The sequence below is a fragment of the Halichoerus grypus genome, chromosome 8 (genome assembly GCF_964656455.1).
Source record: "Halichoerus grypus chromosome 8, mHalGry1.hap1.1, whole genome shotgun sequence".
Classification (NCBI taxonomy): domain Eukaryota; kingdom Metazoa; phylum Chordata; class Mammalia; order Carnivora; family Phocidae; genus Halichoerus; species Halichoerus grypus.
Window position 1 is genome coordinate 137,188,139 of NC_135719.1, and position 18,376 is coordinate 137,206,514.

The 18,376-nt window shown below is 35.8% G+C and overlaps 1 protein-coding gene across 1 annotated transcript in view; it reads right to left on the reverse strand.

Annotated features, from left to right (window-relative positions):
• EML5 (EMAP like 5) overlaps positions 1-18,376 on the reverse strand; it is a 168,591-nt gene that overhangs the window by 105,270 nt on the left and 44,945 nt on the right. The window contains exons 5-8 of the mRNA XM_078054081.1: positions 17,681-17,866; positions 16,089-16,224; positions 14,522-14,723; positions 550-687 (exon numbers count right to left, since the gene is read on the reverse strand). Of these exons, the coding sequence (XP_077910207.1) occupies positions 550-687; positions 14,522-14,723; positions 16,089-16,224; positions 17,681-17,866 (662 nt within the window). The remainder of the gene's footprint in view (positions 1-549; positions 688-14,521; positions 14,724-16,088; positions 16,225-17,680; positions 17,867-18,376) is intronic.

Sequence of the window (18,376 nt, forward strand, 5' to 3'; positions counted from 1 at the left end):
CCTACAACAAAGTTTTTAATAGCTATATAGAATTCAATTGAATGCACCGGACCTATAATTCAACATGAGATGCAAACTGCTTTAACAAATTTGTTTAACTTTTCTAATTATGCAAACAAACAAGAAAAGATGCAGGCATTTTTTTTCCCCAAAGAATAAAGCTGCAAATAACAACAAAAAACCTTTCACCCATTTTTAACTTCCTCAAAGTCACCACCACCCCCCTCCACCAATGGCAGAGGATCATTACTAAAAATCAATAATACCAAGGAATGGAAGTCAAAACCCAAATTTACAGCTCAAAATTTTAGCCATTAATCCACTAAGCATTCTTAAGCCCCAAAACAAGGTTTTTGAGTTAACAATTTTCCAACAAAGCCATTTTTATATATTTAATATTTAATAAAACTAATATCTGAAATATATATGTGTGTGTATATGTTAATATGAAAGGTGGGTGAAAATGAAATGGCTAAAAACAATGAGTATTGCATATTATCACTTAATAGAAATTTACTATCTCTTTCTATTTCTACCCCAATACCATACCTTACTCTAAGTACAGTGAATGAGCCATCCTTCATTCCAAGGGCAAGATGGATTCCATCTACATTTACAGCTGCACAACGAATTGGTTCTTCCATATTACACCTTGCTATTAGTGCATGATCTACTAGGCTCCATATCCTGTAACATTTAATTAAAATAAAAGAGTAATTAACTAATGTATGCTTAAAAATGATGAACTCTATGAAAAGATTTTGGTTAAAATAATAATCTAAGAAAGTAATATAAACCTAGATTTTTAACTATATGCTTTGTGGCAAGGAGTTCTAATCTATGAAAAAAGGAATACTGTTCACATTTAAAAGACAGGAGTTTATAGAATCTTTTATTTTTTTTAAAGATTTATTTATTTGAGAGAAAGAGAGAGTGTGAGTGGGGAGAGGAACAGAGGGAGAGAATCTCCAAGCTGACTCCGAGCTGAGTGGGGAGCCCAAGATGGGGCTTGATCTCACAACCCATGAGATCATGACCTGAGCCAAAACTGAGTCGGGACACCTAACTGAGCCACCCAGGTGCCCCTGGAATCTTTTATTTTTAAAACAATGTAATGACATCAATAGAGAAGAAGGATTTCATAAATACATATGCTTGTGAACACACATGGATCTACAGCAAAGTCTGACATCAATTTTTTCCAATCATTTATATGTGTGTGTATATATATAGTATAGTGGTGTGTATATATATATATATATATAGAGAGAGAGAGAGAGAGAGAGAGAGAGTCTTTTAAGAGTAACACTTAAGACTATGCAAATTCAGTCTGTTCCACACTCAAATGTTAGAAATCTATAACAGAAAGTAGAAAATGCCAATTGTTTGAAAATTAAGAATTATACTTCTAAATAATCCAAAGGACAAAGAAAAAAATATTAATGAAAATTAGTTAATATTTTGAAGTTATAATAAAAAATTTCATATCAAAACTTGTGGGATTCAGCTGAAATAGTACTTAGGAGGAACTTTAAATACAGATAACATAAAAACAAATGCTACAACTTAATGAACAGATATCTACCCCAAGAGGTTAGGAAAAGATCGGCAAAACTAGATTTTTAAATGTTTTTATAGCACTATCTTTTTCAAAAAATTCTATTTGTTGATGTTTTATGGGAAAAATGATTTTGTACATTGTGTTTATAGCTAGGAAATTTGTTAAATTATCTTTTTAATTCCAATAATTTCTCTGTATTTTCCTTTTTATTTTCTACATATATAATCATAGTATCAGCAAACGAGTTGCTTCTTCCTTTCCAATCCAAATATCTATATATAAATGTATTATACATATATATTTAGCCTTACTGTACTGACAAAGACTTCTATACCTGAATATAATGATGACAAATACAATGGGGAAAGTGGACATCACGGTCTTCTTTGCATTCCAAAGGAAAATTTTCAATATTTCAACAATAAAAATATTTACCAAAGACTTTATGCTCCACTACAGGGGTCAGCAAAAACCATAGCCTGTGGGCCAAACTGGAACTACTGCCTGTTTTTGTACAGTTTGGAAAGCTAAGAATGGTTTTTACATTTTTATTTTTTTAAAGGAAACTACCCTTTTTTAAAAAAGATTTTATTTCTTTGACAAACACACAGCGAGAGAGGGAACACAAGCAGAGGGAATGGGAGAGGGAGAAGCAGGCTTCCCGCCGAGCAGGGAGCCCGATATGTGGCTCGATCCCAAGACCCTGGGACCATGACCTGAGCCAAAGGCAGACGCTTAAACACTGAGCCACACAGTCGCCCCGATTTTTACATTTTTAAATGGTTGAAAAAAATTAATAACATTTTGAGACATGGGAGAATTACAGGAAATTCAAGTTTCAGTGTCTGTAAATCACGTTTCATGGAAACACAGCCACACTCTTTGTTTACATATTATCTATGACTGCTTTCATACTACAGAGGCAGAGTGGAGTTGCTGCAAAAGGGATGGCAGATAGTATGCAACACTCACATCACTTTGCGCTGCTTCTTCCACGCACTACAAATTGCAGGGGCACAGTTGATAGAATTTCAAGTGCTAGGTGTGTTAACCACATACACCCATTGTGTCAAAATGAGAAGAAAAAGAGAAAAGTAAATTTGAAATTTTGCATTTTTAGGGCATAGTGAAGTGTAAATGACAGTTATTGAATTAGACAGTAAAGCACTGTATTTATTATGCAATGACACTATAGTTGCCCTAAAAAATACAGAGATAGATGAACATTACTAGACTAAGCACTCCTTGCAATATCTTTGACTCACAGGAAAGCAATGGTCAGAAAAATCAGAATTTAAAAATTAAAATGAGATGTCAACAAAAGTGTTTCTAAGTGGCTTGTTAGCCAAACAAGGAAAGCTATTTATTGGTAATGGATTAATTATATCACTTTAAATTGCAGTGGCTAAAGAAATGTGTCCAGAGAAAATAAATTTAAGATTATTAGCCTTTACAGTGAGAACAGTTTCTCAAAAACTTGAGGGTGTTGGGAAAACCACCAACAGTTAATTAAAAAACAAGACAAATAATGTTGAGTGGTTTCCTTGGATTGTGATGAGTCAACAGATGTTACCAATATTACTCAGTTGTTTATCCGAGGAGTCAATGCCAAGTTTGAAGTGATGGAGAATTAGCTTCTATGACTAGTCAGTGTGGAACAACTACAAGCTAGTATGTTTTCAAAGACATAAGTGAGAAAGAACTAAACCAATACAATGTAGGGTAGAATTAGATGGTGTTGAAAAACATGGATAGAAAAAAAATGGCCTAGGTAAATTTACAAAACCTGTAAAAATGTAAGGTGTTTAAAAAGCCTATGATTATTCATTGCATTATTCTTTAGCAAGTATTTTGCAAAAAAAAAAAAAAATTGAATGTGTTTATGAACCAATAATGTTAACGATGAACTTCATTTGGTTTTGGGGATATAATCATTGTTAGTTCGAAGTTTTATCAGGAACAGAAGTTCAAAAACCTGACTTGCTGTACCACACAGCAGTTAATGGCTTAACAGTGGTAAAGTTTTATTGCACTTTGTTGATCTCAAAGTCAAGAATGAAATTTTTCTGAACCAGAACTGCCCTTAACAACTGAGTAGCTTTGGAAATGAGCTTTCATGCAGATTTGATATTGTGTCTTAATGAATTCAATATAAAACTATAAGGCAAAAGCAGCACTTACATGTAAAACTTATACTGTGGTAAAGTTATCTGGACAAGAACTAATGCTGTTCATTTTTTTTTTTTTTTTTTAAGATTTTATTTATCCCCCTGACAGAGAGAGAGAGCACAAGCAAGGGAAGCGGCATGCAGAGGGTGAGGGAGAAGCAGCCCGAGGCAGGGCTTGATCCCAGGATCCTGGAATCATGACCGGAGCCCAAGGCAGACCCCGGTGCTCCAGAACTAATGCTGTTTAAATAACATAATTAAGCAGTTTTATACTACTCTTCCTGTGCTATCAAAACTTGAAATAAGATTTCTATTCCCACACAAATTTGCAGGCGATTATTGCCCAATGTTCTAGTAGAGTATGCGGACCTACTCTCCTTGGATGGGCCCTGGGTCTTGACATCTGCCCCTTGCCCTGGGAGAAAGCCACAAAGTCCAAGTTTAGTCAAAGGAAGAAAAATGCCCCCAGGGCAAAGTGGCACTGGCCCACTGGTGCTCCTAAAGTCCCATTTTCTTTCACAATTTGGCTAGTAGATCCTTAATATCTTGACTGTTCTTTGAAGATTTTACATTCTAACCAGCATTTTTAGATGTTTTCAATGTGAGTTCCTTCCAAATTACTTGCCACCAAAAACAGAAACAGAAGTCTGATCAATTACTTTTAAAAAGATCAGTTACCTTTTTTCCAACAGCTATGCAGCAACTGGTAATAACAGTACTCCTAAAATGAACTGTAAGATAGGTCCTAGCAAAGCACATGGGTAAAGTGTAGCCCCACACTAAATTTCCAGGTGGACACAGAGCTATGTGATGTGATTTGGGAAAAAAGAAAAATCTAAAAATTCTCATTAGGAAAGCAACAATTTAAAAAAGGTTGAGAAACACTGATCTAGATAATAACCATCAATGGCTGCTAATATGATTTAAAAAAGAGATTACATGTTAGATATCATCAGAGATACACATTACCACCAGGAAATATTCTTGGTGAAAATTCATAACTGTGTCTCATCAAATCTCTAGATCTACTTATCAGTTTATATAATACAGGGAAGAAAGAATGTATTAAAATACATGGAGTGTGCAATTAGCCAAATCCAGAATGTGGGGAACTCTGGAGGGCGAATACTTGGTTTCTTCAACAAAAAAATTGTAAGAATAAAAAAGGGGGAGGGAGGAAGGAAGCTACAGAATACAAAATTTAAAGGACACATCAACAACTGCTCTATATGGACCTTCTTTGGAGCCTAACTCTAAGCCAAAGGAATGCTGTGTGAAGACAGTACTGTGGTGATATTTAAAGTTATCTTTTACACAAAAACATTTACAGATGAAATGGGGGGAAAAAACAATGACAAGGTGGGCAAAATATCTCAACTCATATAACTGACCAGCAGTTCTTAAAAATTGGAAGACTTATCAAACCACGAATTGATGAATCGCTGATACTCGGTCCTGGATAAGGCATGAGAATTTGCATTTCATATAAGGAATACTGATGCTGCTGGTCCAGGAACCACACGGAGAACCACTATCATAGACAATGGGCTAATTTCTTTAAAATGTAGACAGATATTAGATTATATTTTAAAGTAATTAGAGAAAGAACAATGAACTAACAGAAAATAGGTAAAGAGCTTCACCAGACAGGTCAGAGAAAAGGAAATACAAATGTTCTCTAAACATATGTAAACATACTCAACACACCTCAATAGGAGAGGTGCATGTTTTCACAACATAACAGGAAATCACTTCTTACCTTTTGGGATAATAATCAGTGCTGCCAAGGGTATGCGAAAATAGGCACTGCCATGCATTGCTGACAGGTATATAAATTGTTATTACCTTTGTATAAGACATTATCTATCAAAATTTAAAATGAATAAATCATTTGAACACTCAGAAGTTACCATAGAGATATGCATATTTACACATGTATACAATAGCATAGGTAAAAGAATATTCATTATGAGCACTGTATTTAATAGCACAAAACTGGAAGAACCTAAAGTCTCATCAGTAATGGGCTAGGAAACACCCAAAGAACAAATAATCTAATCAAGAAATGGGCAGAAGACATGAACAGACGTTTCTGCAAAAAAGACATCCAAATGGCCAACAGACACATGAAAAAGTGCTAACATCACTCAGCCTCAGGGAAATACAAATCAAAACCTCAATGAGATACCACCTCACACCAGTCAGAATGGCTAAAATTAACAAGTCAGGAAACAACAGATGTTGGCGAGGATGCGGAGAAAGGGGAACCCTCCTACACTGTTGGTGGGAATGCAAGCTGGTGCAGCCACTCTGGAAAACAGTATGGAGGTTTCTCAAAAAGTTGAAAATAGAGCTACCCTATGACCCAGCAATAACACTACTAGGTATTTACCCCAAAGATACAAATGTAGTGATCCAAAGGGGCACGTGCACCCCAATGTCTGCAGCAGCAATGTCCACAATAGCCAAACTATGGAAAGAGCCTAGATGTCCATCAACAGATGAATGGATAAAGAAGATGTGGTATATATATATATATATATATATATACACACACACACACACACAATGGAATATTATGCAGCCATCAAAAAAGGAAATCTTGCCATTTGCAACGACGTGGATGGAACTAGAGGGTATTATGCTAAGCGAAATAAGTCAATCAGAGAAAGACAATTATCATATGATCTCACTGAAAGAGGAATTTAAAAAACAAGACAAGATCATAGGGGAAGGGAGGGAAAAATGAAACAAGAAGAAACCAGAGACGGAGACAAACCATAAGAGACTCTTAATCTCAGGAAACAAATTGAGGGTTGCTGGAGTGGAGGGGGGTGGGAGGGATGGGGTGGCTGGGTGATGGGCACTGGGGAGGGTTATGTGCTATGGTGAGCGCTGTGAAGTGTGTAAGACTGATGAATCACAGACCTGTACCCCTGAAACAAATAATACATTATATGTTAATAAAAAAAAATAATGGACTAGGAAGATAGTAGAATAGGAGAATTCTGAGTTCACCTCCTCCCATGTATACCTGGAAGCAACAGCTACACATAATGCAAGTCACTCTGAAAATAACCTGAAGATAAGCAGAACAGATCAACTACAGCTAACAACATAAAGTAGCAGCCAAAATGAGAAGGGTTGGAGGACCAGAGACATGGTCAGGTACCACACCCCCAGCATAAGGACCCACAAGCAGGAGGAATATCGCATGTGCGGAGGTCCACCCTGAAGGGCAAAAGGATCAAGCCCCACATTAGGTACCCTAGGCCCTAGGTACCTACACTGGAAAGATGAGCCCCTGTAATATGTGGCTTTGAAAATAAGTGGGGCTTAACTACAGCAGTTTTGAAAATCAGCAAAACTTAACTCCAGGAGAGCCAGAGGGTTACTGGGAATCAAGACTCTGCTCTTAAAGGGACCAGCACACTTTATCACTTGGTCAGAGACCCAGTGAAGCAGCAGCAGTTTGAAAAGCACCTGGTTTACATCTGAAAGAGAATGATTAATTTTAGGGTGCATGCTGGAGGGGCAGGAATCTGTAGGAACTTTCTCTGGTAATGGAAGTACTAGCAGGTACTATTTTCTTGCCCTCCTTAAGCCTAGCTGACACTCTCTATTTATCTTGCTAGCACTACTTGCCCTACAGTGGGATTGCCCTACGGACCCACTTCACCCAACCTACCTGCCCTGGCAGGTGCCTCTCCAAAATGACTCCTACTCCACCACACCTGGTGAGCAGCCTCAGTCAGGGCTGATGTCTCCCCAAAGTGACAACCACCCTGCCACACCTGGTAGCCTAGCCCAGACAAGTGCCCCTCCAAAATGATTCTTGCACCAGGGAAGGGGGGCCAGCCCCACCTACCAGCATTCCCACATCAGCTGTGGCCCAATCACAAGAGGGTGCACACAGCCCACACAGGGGACACACCTGGGGCACCTGGTTCTGGTGACCAGGGGAGGTTACACTACTGGGCTCTGCAGGACACCTTGTACACAAGGCCACTACGTAGACCAGGAAAAACCAGGAAGTGTAGCTGAACTACCTAATATATAGAAATAAACACAGAGAGTCAGACAAAATGACACAAAGGAATATGAATATGTTCCAAATTAAAGAACAAGACAAAACCTCAGAAAAAGAACTAAACAAAATGGAAGAAAGCAATCTACCAACAGAGAGTCCAAACTAATGGTCATGAAGATGCTCACCAGGCTTGAGAGAAGACTGGATGAACTTATTGAGAATTTCAACAGAGAGAAAATACAAAGAAAAAAACAGAGCTGAAGAATACAGTAACTGCAATAAAAAATACACGAAAAGGAAGCAACAGCAGATCAGAGGATGCAGAAGAAAGGATCAATAATCTGGAAGATCAGTAATCTGGGTCATGGAAACCACCCAAGCTGAACAGCAAAAAGAAAAAAGAGTTTTTAAAAAAAAGAAGACAGGTTAAGGGATCCCTACAACATCAAGCATACTAACATTTACATTATAGGGGTCCCAGAAGGAGAAGAGAGTAAGGGGCAGAGTATTTGAAGAAATAATAGCTGAAAATTCCCTTAACCTGAGTAAAGAAACAGACATCCAGGTCGAGGAAGCACAGAAAGCCCCAAACAAGTTGAACTCAAGAAGTCCACACCAAGACATATAATAATTAAAATGGTAAAAGTTAAAGAGGGAATCTTAAAAGCAGCAAGAGGAAAGCAACTAGTTAAATACAGGAGAAACCCCATTAAGGAAATTAGTTGACTTTTCAGCAGAAACTTTGCAGGCCAGAAGAGAATGGCATGATACATTCAAAGTGCTGAAAGGAAAAAACCTAAAGTCAAGAATAATCTACCAGGCAAGATTATCATTCAGAAATGAAGAGACAGTTTCCCCAACAAACAAAAGTTAAAGGAGTTCATTAACACTAAGCCAGCCTTACAAGAAAGGTTAAGGGACTTCTTTAAGCAGAAAAGACCATGAGTAGACAAATATTATGAAAGGAAAAATTTTCACTGGTAAAGCAAACACATAGTAAAGGTAGGATATCAAACACTTATAAAGCTACTAATAGGGTTAAAAGATAAAAGTAGTAAAATCAATTATATTTACAAAAATTAGGTAAGGCATACACAGAATAGAAAGATGTAAAATACAACATCATGCACATAAAATATGGAAGGGAAAATAGCTATGAAGTGCTTTTATTTATTTATTTATTTAAGTAGGCTCCATGCCCAGCCTGGAGCCCAACTCAGGGCTTATCTAACAACCCTGAGATCAAGACCTGAGCTGAGATCAAGAGTCTAACATTTAATCAACTGAGCCACTCAGGTGCCCCTGCAGTGCTTTTAGAATGGGTTTGAACTTAAGTGACCACCAACTTAATATATGCTGCTTTATATTAGGATATTATATTTAAACCTCATGGTAACCACAAACCAAAACCTAAATAGATACACAAAAAATAATGAAAAAGGAATCTAAGCATAACACTAAAGAAAGTTATCAAACCACATGAGAAGAGAGCAAGAGAAAAAGGGAACAGAGAAGAACTAAAAACAACCAGAAAACAATTAAGAAAATGGCAGTAAGTACATACCTATCAATAATTACGTTTTCTTATTTTTTTCATTTTTATTTTAATTTCAGTGTAGTTAACACAGTGTTATATTCATTTCAGGTGTACAATACAGTGATTCAACAATTCCCTATATTACTCAGTGCTCATCCAAGGTAAGTGTACTCTTTTTTTTTTTATTAACATAATGTATTATTTGTTTCAGGGGTACAGGTCTGTGATTCATCAGTCTTACACAATTCACAGCACTCACCATAGCACATACCCTCCCCAATGTCCATCACCCAGCCACCCCATCCCCCCACCCCCCTCCACTCAAGGTAGGTGTACTCTTAATCCCCTTCACCTATTTCACCCAGCCCTCCATCCACCTCCTCTCTGGTAACCATTTGTTCTCTATAATTAAGAGTCTATTTTTGGTTTGTCTTTTTTTTTTTCTCACTTTGTTAATTTTTTTTTTTCCCCTTAAATTCCATATATGAGTGAAAGCACATAGTATCTGTCTTTCTCTGACTGGCTTATTTTGCTTAGTATTATAGTTTCTAGATTCATCCATGTTGTTTCAAATGGCAATATCTCATTTTTTATGGCTGAATAATATTCCATTGTATGTATATACCACTTCTTCTTTATTCATTCACCTATTGATAGACACACTTAGGTTGCTTCCATAACTTGGCTATTGTAAATAATGCTACAGTAAACACAGGAGTGCACATATCCCTCTGAATTAGTGTTTTTGCATTCTTTGGGTAAATACCCAGCAGTGCAATTACTAGATGGTAGGGTAATTTATTTTTTTCAGGAACTTCCAAATTGTTCTCCACAGTAGCTGCAGCAGTTTGCATTCCCAGTGCACAAGGGTTCCTATTTCTCCACATCCTTGTCAACACTTGTTTCTTTCGTTTTTGATTTGAGCATTCTGACAGCTGTGAAATGATCTCATTGTGGTTTTCATTTGCATTGCCCTGATGATGAGTGATGCTGAGCATCTTCTTATGTGTCTGTTGGCCATCTGGATGTCTTCTTTGGAGAAATACCTGTTCACATCTCTTGCCTACTTTTTAATTGCATTACTTTTTTTTTCATTGATGAGTTGTATGAGTTTTTTGGGTTTTTTTTAAAGATTTTATTTATTTGGCAGAGAGAGAGACAGCCAGAGAGGGAACACAAGCAGGGCGAGTGAGAGAGGGAGAAGCAGGCTTCCCGCAGAGCAGGGAGCCCGATGTGGGGCTCGATCCCAGGACCCCGGGATCATGACCTGAGCCGAAGGCAGATGCTTAACGACTGAGCCACCCAGGCGCCCTGTATGAGTTCTTTATATAATATTAGATACTAGCCCTTCACTGAATGTCATTGGCAGATATCTTCTCCCATTCAGTAGGTTGTCTTTTAGTTTTGTTGGTTGTTTCCTTTGCTGTGTAGAAGCTTTTTATTTTGATGTAGTCCCAATAGTTTATTTTTGCTTTTGTTTCCCTTGCCTCAGAAGACATATCTAGAAAGATATTGTTGTGGCCAATGTCAGAGAAATTACTGCCTGCACTATCTTCTAGGATTTTTATGGTTTCAGGTCTCACATTTAGGTCTTTAATCTATTTTGAGTTTGTTTTTGTGTGTGGTATAAGAAAGCAGTTTCATTCTTTTACATGTAGCTGTCCAGTTTTCCCAACACCATTTGTTGAAGAGACTTTTTCTCATTGTATATTCTTGCCTCCTTGATCGAAGATAAAATGATCATATAATCGAGGGATTCTGGGCTTTCTATTCTGTTCCACTGATGTGTCTATTTTTGTGCCAGTGCCATACTGTTTTGATTACTATAGCTTTACAATGTAATTTGAAGTCCAGAATTGTGATACCTCCAGTTTTCTCTTTTTCAAGATTGCTCTGGGTATTTGGGGTCTTTTGTGGTTCCATAAAAATTTTAGGATTATTTGTGCTAATTCTGTGAAAAATGCTGTTGTTATTTATATAGGGATTGCATTAAATCTGTAGATTAGTTTGGGTAGTATAAACATTTAACAATATTTGTTCTTCTAATCAATGAGCATGGAATGTCTTTCCATTTCTTTGTGTCATCTTCAATTTCTTTTATCAAAGTTTTATAGTTTTCAGAGTAGAGGTCTCTCACCTCTTTGGTTATGATTATTCCTAGATATTTTATTATTTTGGGTACTATTGTAAATGGGGTTGTTTTCTTAATTTCTGTTTCTGTTGTTGCAATATTAGTGCAACAGATTTCTGTATGTTGATTTTGTAACCTTACTGTATTCATTAATCAGTTCTAGCAGTTTTTTAGCAGAGTATTTACAGTTTTCTATATATAATATCATGTCATCTGCAAAGTGTGAAAATTTTACTTCTTCCTTACCAATATGGATGCCTTTTATTCCTTTCTCTTGTCTGATTCCTGTCTAGGACTTCCAGTTCTATGTTGAATAAAAGTGGTGAGTGTGAACATCCTTGTCTTGTCCCTGACCTTAGGGGAAAAGCTCTGTTTTTCCCAATTGAGTATGATGTTAGCTGTGGGTTTTTCATATATGGTCTTTATTATGTTGATGTATGTTCCCTCTAAGCCTACTTTGTTGAGGGTTTTCATCATGAATGGATGTTGTACTTTGTCAAATGCTTTTTCTGCATCTATTAAAATAGATGTAGATCATATATTATTTATCCTATCTCTTATTGATGTGATTTATCACATTGATTTGCAAATACTGAATCACCCTTGCACCCCAGGAATAAATCCCACCTGACTGTGGAATGATTTTTTTAATGTATTATTGGATTTGGTTTGCTAATATTTTATTCAGGATTATCACATCTATGTTCATCAGAGACACTGGCCTGTCTGTGGTGTCTTTACGTGGTTTTGGTACAAGGGTAATGCTGGCCTCATTGAATGAATTTGGAAGTTTTCTTTCCTCTTCTACTTTTTTGGAAAAGTTTGAGAAGAATAGGTATTAACTCTTCTTTAAGTGTTTGATGAATTCACCTGTGAAGCCTCTAGACTTTTGTTTGTTGGGAGTTTTTGGATTACTAATTCAATTTCACTGCTGGTGATCAGTGTTCAAATTTTCTATTTCTTCTGTTTCAGTTTTGATAGGTTTCATGTTTCCAGGAATTTATCCATTTTTCCTATATTGTCCAGTTTGTTGGCATATTATTTTTCACACTATTCTCTTATAATCCTTTGCATTTCTGTGGTGTCTGTTGTTACTTCTCCGCTTTCATTTCTGATTTTGAGTCCTTTCTCTCTCTCTCTTTTTTTTTTGATGAGTCTGGCTGGAGGTTTATCAATTTTATTGATCTTTTCAAAGAACCAGCTCATGGTTTCACTGATCTGTTCTATTGTTTCTTTAGTTTCTGTATCATTTATTTCTGCTCTAATCTTTGTCATTTCCTTCCTTCTGCTGGATTTGGGTTGTGTTTGTTCTCTTTCTAGGTCCCTTAGGAGTAGTGGTAGGTTGTTTGAGCTTTTTCTTGTTTCTTGAAGTAGGCCTGTATTGTTATAAACTTCCCTCTTAGAACTGCTTTTGCTGCATCCCAAAGATTTTGGACCACTGTGTTTTCATTTTCATTTTCATTTGTCTCCATGTATTTTTTATTTTCCTCTTTGATTTCTTGGCTGACCCAATCATTGTTTTTTTTTCTTTTTACTTCCAACATTTTATTTAAATTCAAGTTAGTTAACATATAGTGTAGTATTGGTTTCAGCAGAATACAGTGATTCATCACTTACATATAACACCCAGTGCTTATCACAGTGCCCTCCTTAATGCCTATCACCCATATAACCCATCCACTGACCCACCTCCCTTCCAGCAATCCTGTTTGTTCTCTATACTTAAGAGTCTCTTATGGTTTGCTTCCCTCTGTTTTTATTTTATTTTATTTTTCCTTCCCTTCCCTTACATTCATCTATTTTGTTTCTTAAAATCCACGTGAGTAAAATCATATGGTATTTGTCTTTCTCTGACTGACTTATTTCGCTTATTATAATACACTCTAGTTCCATCCACATTGTTGTGAATGGAAAGATTTCATTCTTTTTGATGGTTGAGTATTATTCCATTGTGTGTGTAGATATATATGTGTATGTGTGTGTATACGCACACACACACCCCCCCCACATCTTTTTTATCCATTCAGCAGTCAATGGGCATGTGGGCTCTTTCCTAATTTGGCTGTTTTTGATAGTACTGCTATAAACATTGGGGTGCATGTGCCCCTTCGAATCAGTATTTTTATATACTCTGGATAAATACCTAGTAGGGCAAATGCTGGGTCATAGGGAGGTTTATATTTTTAACTTTTTGAGGAACCTCCATACTGTTTTCTTTTTTTTTTTCTTTTTTTTTTAAAGATTTTATTTATTTATTTGAGACAGAATGAGAGAGAGAGAGAGCACATGAGAGGGGGGAGGGTCAGAGGGAGAAGCAGACTCCCTGCCGAGCAGGGAGCCCGATGTGGGACTCGATCCAGGGACTCCAGGATCATGACCTGAGCCGAAGGCAGTCGCTTAACCAACTGAGCCACCCAGGCGCCCATCCATACTGTTTTCCACAGTGACTGCACCAGTTTGCGAGGAATATAGTCAAAATTGTAATAACTTTGTGTGGTGACAGAGGATAACTATACTCATTGTGGAGAGCATTTTGTAAAGTATATAATTGTTGAATCACTATGTTGTACATCTGGAACTAATGTAATACTGTATGTCAACTACAATTTAAAAAAAATTATTTGGTCGAATATATTACAGTATATCCATGCAATGGAATATTTTTTTTAAAAGATTTTATTTATTTTTTGAGAGAGAGTACAAGTGTGTGGGGTGGGCAGATGGAGAAGCAGACTCCCCACTGAGCAGGGAGTCCAACATGGGGCATAATCCCAGGACGCCAGGATCATGACCTGAGCTGACGATAGACACTTAACTGACTGAGCCACCCACGCATCCCATGCAGTGGAATATTATATGGCTATTAAAAAGGCAGAAATAGCTGTGTACATTTTGATATGTAGCTAACTCCAACTTATGTCATTAAGAGAAAAAAAATCTTATAAATTGTTAATTCTACTAAGTACCTATTAATTATGTTCATTTGTTACATTGTAAGCTGTTAATATTTAAATTGAAGTGTTTTTATTAAGTTTTTCTTATGTTTGTCTAAGGATAAATTCCAGCCTATGCAATTACATTTTCATTTGCTTACCTGACTGAACGATCATCACTTCCAGTCACAGCCAAAGGTTTTGTAGGATGGATGGCAAGTGCCCAAAGTTCACCTTCACAATGCCCTTGCATAATTAGGAAAGGTTTATTTCTTTCATGCACCACAATTTCGAAAATTTCACTGTCCTGTGTTCCAACTAGAATGTGGTCACCTCTCCAACAAACACTCCTCACAGACAAACCTAATCAAAAGTAAATTGTATTTACGATAAATGCTATTATGATATAATGCCAATCTGCTAAATCAATTTAATTTTTGTACCTTTTATACCTTAGATGTAAGATAAAAGGAATCTGCAAGTCTTTGATCCATACATTTTCTTCAATTATCCATGTTGTTTGCTATATGGAATGATACATCTACATAGCAAATGATATGATATACCTAATTTCTATGCATCCTTCAAGACATACATTCTTCTTCCTTACTAGACAACTTTAGTCATAGTCTGACCACTTCTTCAGCCAAAGTCTTATAACAACATAGTCTCCACCATGCAAAAAGTAACTATTCAGAAACTACCTTTAATTGTATTATTTTTTCTCTTATAATAATCTGACTTTTCATGTGTCTACATTTCATTTCTTCCATCTGCTCACAAAATCATTAGAAGGAGAGACTTCTATTTTTTCCATATATTCCACAGTCCCTTTTGTAACCTCAGGAAAACTAGTGTTTCTGTTTCCTCATCTGTATAATGTGGCCAACATAAAGGTGCCGTGGACTTCACAATGTTCTTGTGAGGGCCAAATAAGAAAAAGTGTCAAATTATTTTGCAAACTTTAAGGTACAATAATGCTTAGCAAACCTAATGAAAATAATAAAACAGTTAACATTTACTGGATGATTATTTTGTGCCAGACACTTTTAAACATTTTACGTATATTAAATTAGCTCATTTAATCCTATGAGATAGTTATTCTCACTTATGGATGAGATTAAATATGTAGCCCAAGGTCACACACCTAGTAATTGACTGAAATAAGGCTTAAACACAGACCTCTGCAACTTCCAATCCTACTCCTACAATACCACACTAGTGAATAATGCTTTTTTAATAGTGATTCTGTTTTATTATATCAATTTTTTAAATCCCCAAAAAAGAAAGTATCTCCAAATTGCTGACAAATTTGGATGAAGGAAAAACACATCTACATGCATTTAAATGATCCTGAACAAAACTTTTCCCAATCCTCAACATACTTTATTTTCAACAGTTTGCTAAATAGTTACATTTAGCATTCTAATAGTAAAATATTTTTAAAATCCAAGGTTACCTAAGCAAGCACTTATCACATCTCTAAGTCCCATTTTAATAAGCATTAGATATACAAAAGAATCCTTGTCATAACAGTAAACCTAGACTGTCTTTAGGCAAATTCACCTCTCCAATAAAAGGAATTCAATTAAATGCACAGAGTACAAAGGGGCAAATTTGAGTCTCATTTATATTTACAAAACATACATTTATATTTACTAAAAGAAACAGACAATCTTTGCTACATTTAGAATTTGCCTAGTAGTGAGACATTTGTTTTGTTATTACCTTTGTATCCCTGGTCTGTTTCCCTGAGATCAATCACAGTAATCGGTTTAAAAGTTAAATCCCAAAGACGAATACAGCCATCTCTGCCACCAGTAGCAAAGCCTTCTTCACAAGCATTCATACTAAAAATTCCTGCCTAGCAGAGAAAATAAATTTAACAATATATACTCTTTAAGAAAAATCTACTGTGTGTAGGTAGAAACCCCCTTTAAAAGATTTTGATATGACATCGGAATAAATGGAATAAATATCAGAAAACACAAATGAAAATCTAGAAATAACTCTCTCTCTTGTGTGTGTTTGTGTGTGTGTGTGTGTGTGTGTGTATGAGCACAATATATGACCAATGATACGGGCATAACATAAAGTTAAACCTACACCACGTATAAAAATGAATTATAGACATAAAATTCTTAAATGTAAAAAAATAAGTAAGTTAGAAAAGAGTCAGAAGAACATTTACGTAACTTTGAACTATGAGAGTCCTTTTATGCAAGGCAGGTTACCCACAAGCCACAAAGGAAAACAATTTTTCATATAAGATATCATAAGCAAAGACAAACAAATTGGGGAAATATCTGCAACGTGTAGGACTGTTTAAGGGTTAACACCCCTTATATACAAGTGAGTAAAGAAAATCCAACAACAAAGGTAACAAAAAAGAGCAAAGGGTAAGAAAAACCAATTAACAGAAAAGGAATTTCAAGTAGCCAATAAATATATGAAATTTCACAAATAGGAAACAATTAAAACAAGAAGTTACTACTTGCAGCCAGAAAACAACCCAAAATTTTAATGGTGGTCACATCCTGTACTGAGGAGTATGAGGAAGAAACTGGTATTTTTATATACTAATGAGGAAAATGTGAGTTGCCACAATCTTTGTGGAAAAGAATCTGGTATTTCTGGTCTTCAGATATTTTGCTCAAAGCAAGTCTTGTTCTAAGTGGTTCTTTAATATATTTAATAAGTAATATATTATTTAATAGTGGGTCATATTAATACATTTAATAACTTCTCTACTTGAGATCTTACTGCTAATCATGTGGCAGCTCTGCATTCTCTAGTTCCCTTCTCTATGTAAGGGACCCAACTACCCAAAATCCTTAATCAAAAAAAAAAAAAAAAAAAACCGCTACAAGGTTTTCACAACAGATTTTTCCCCGATTTGTTAACTTTTTTATATGAAAATCTCATGAATTACAAAACTTAAATTCCTTTGCCACTCACTTAATGAAAGAATGATATTAAAATTTAAAAGGTATATTTTTTCTAGAATTGTCCCCAAATTTCCCACTGGTAAACTAGCCATAAGAGTACTAGCTTTATTCTAATGTAGTTAACCTAGAATACTTTTAGGTTGAATTTAACAAGCCTTTTATCAACACTATTCTGAGAAAGATACCATATTAGAGCAATGGTTTGAACAAGGTACTAATTATGCTAATTTAATAAATATCCATGTGTCAAATTGCATAATGTTTCTTCATAGTAACTGAATTGACTAGAAAGTCTGCTTTCTATATCTTTCATTCTAAGACAAGAAGGTAAGTAGTTATCTAAAAGTATTTAAAATATGTAAATATACTTACAGTATGGGCTCCTTGTATTGTCCTTATAAGATTGATTCCTTTCCAAACATATATATCCCCATTAAGTGCACCAGAATATGTTAATTCATCCCTTGCACAGGCCAGGCACAAAATTGTTTGAAGGTCACCAGTCTTACCAAAGACCCCTCGTTTTGGGGTCAGAGCATTTCCACATAAACTCCAGAACTAAAAGGTACACAGTATAATCAAATTACCAAAGAATGTTTATAAATAAAGTAAAATATTTCTAATACTTTGAAGCTACATTAGAGCAGCAGACTAAGAATTACCTAAGAAATCCCCTTATGAAACATTAGCATTCAAATGTTCACATCCTCATCCTAGTGTTGTCAATAGCTAGATTATAGCAGATAAATCACTGGTTTCAATCCTTATCTATAAGAATAAGGGGGGTGAACTAGATTATTTTTAAAATAGGCTACGTTTCCCTCCTTTGGTCTCTGAAAAAAATCTACTTGAAACTCAGACAAGTAAAAGAGTTGGTTATGCATTAGCAATGAAAATGAAGATAAGACACCATACACTAATAGGAAGGAGGACCAAACCTAACGTTCAATCTTTGATGAAGTAAAGATGGGAAAAAAATGTTGCTCTCATTGATATTTTCAAAGCTGAGCAATTCCTTTACTTGTAAAGCTTAAAAATAAGAGAGATACACATTTGGGATAATTTGTT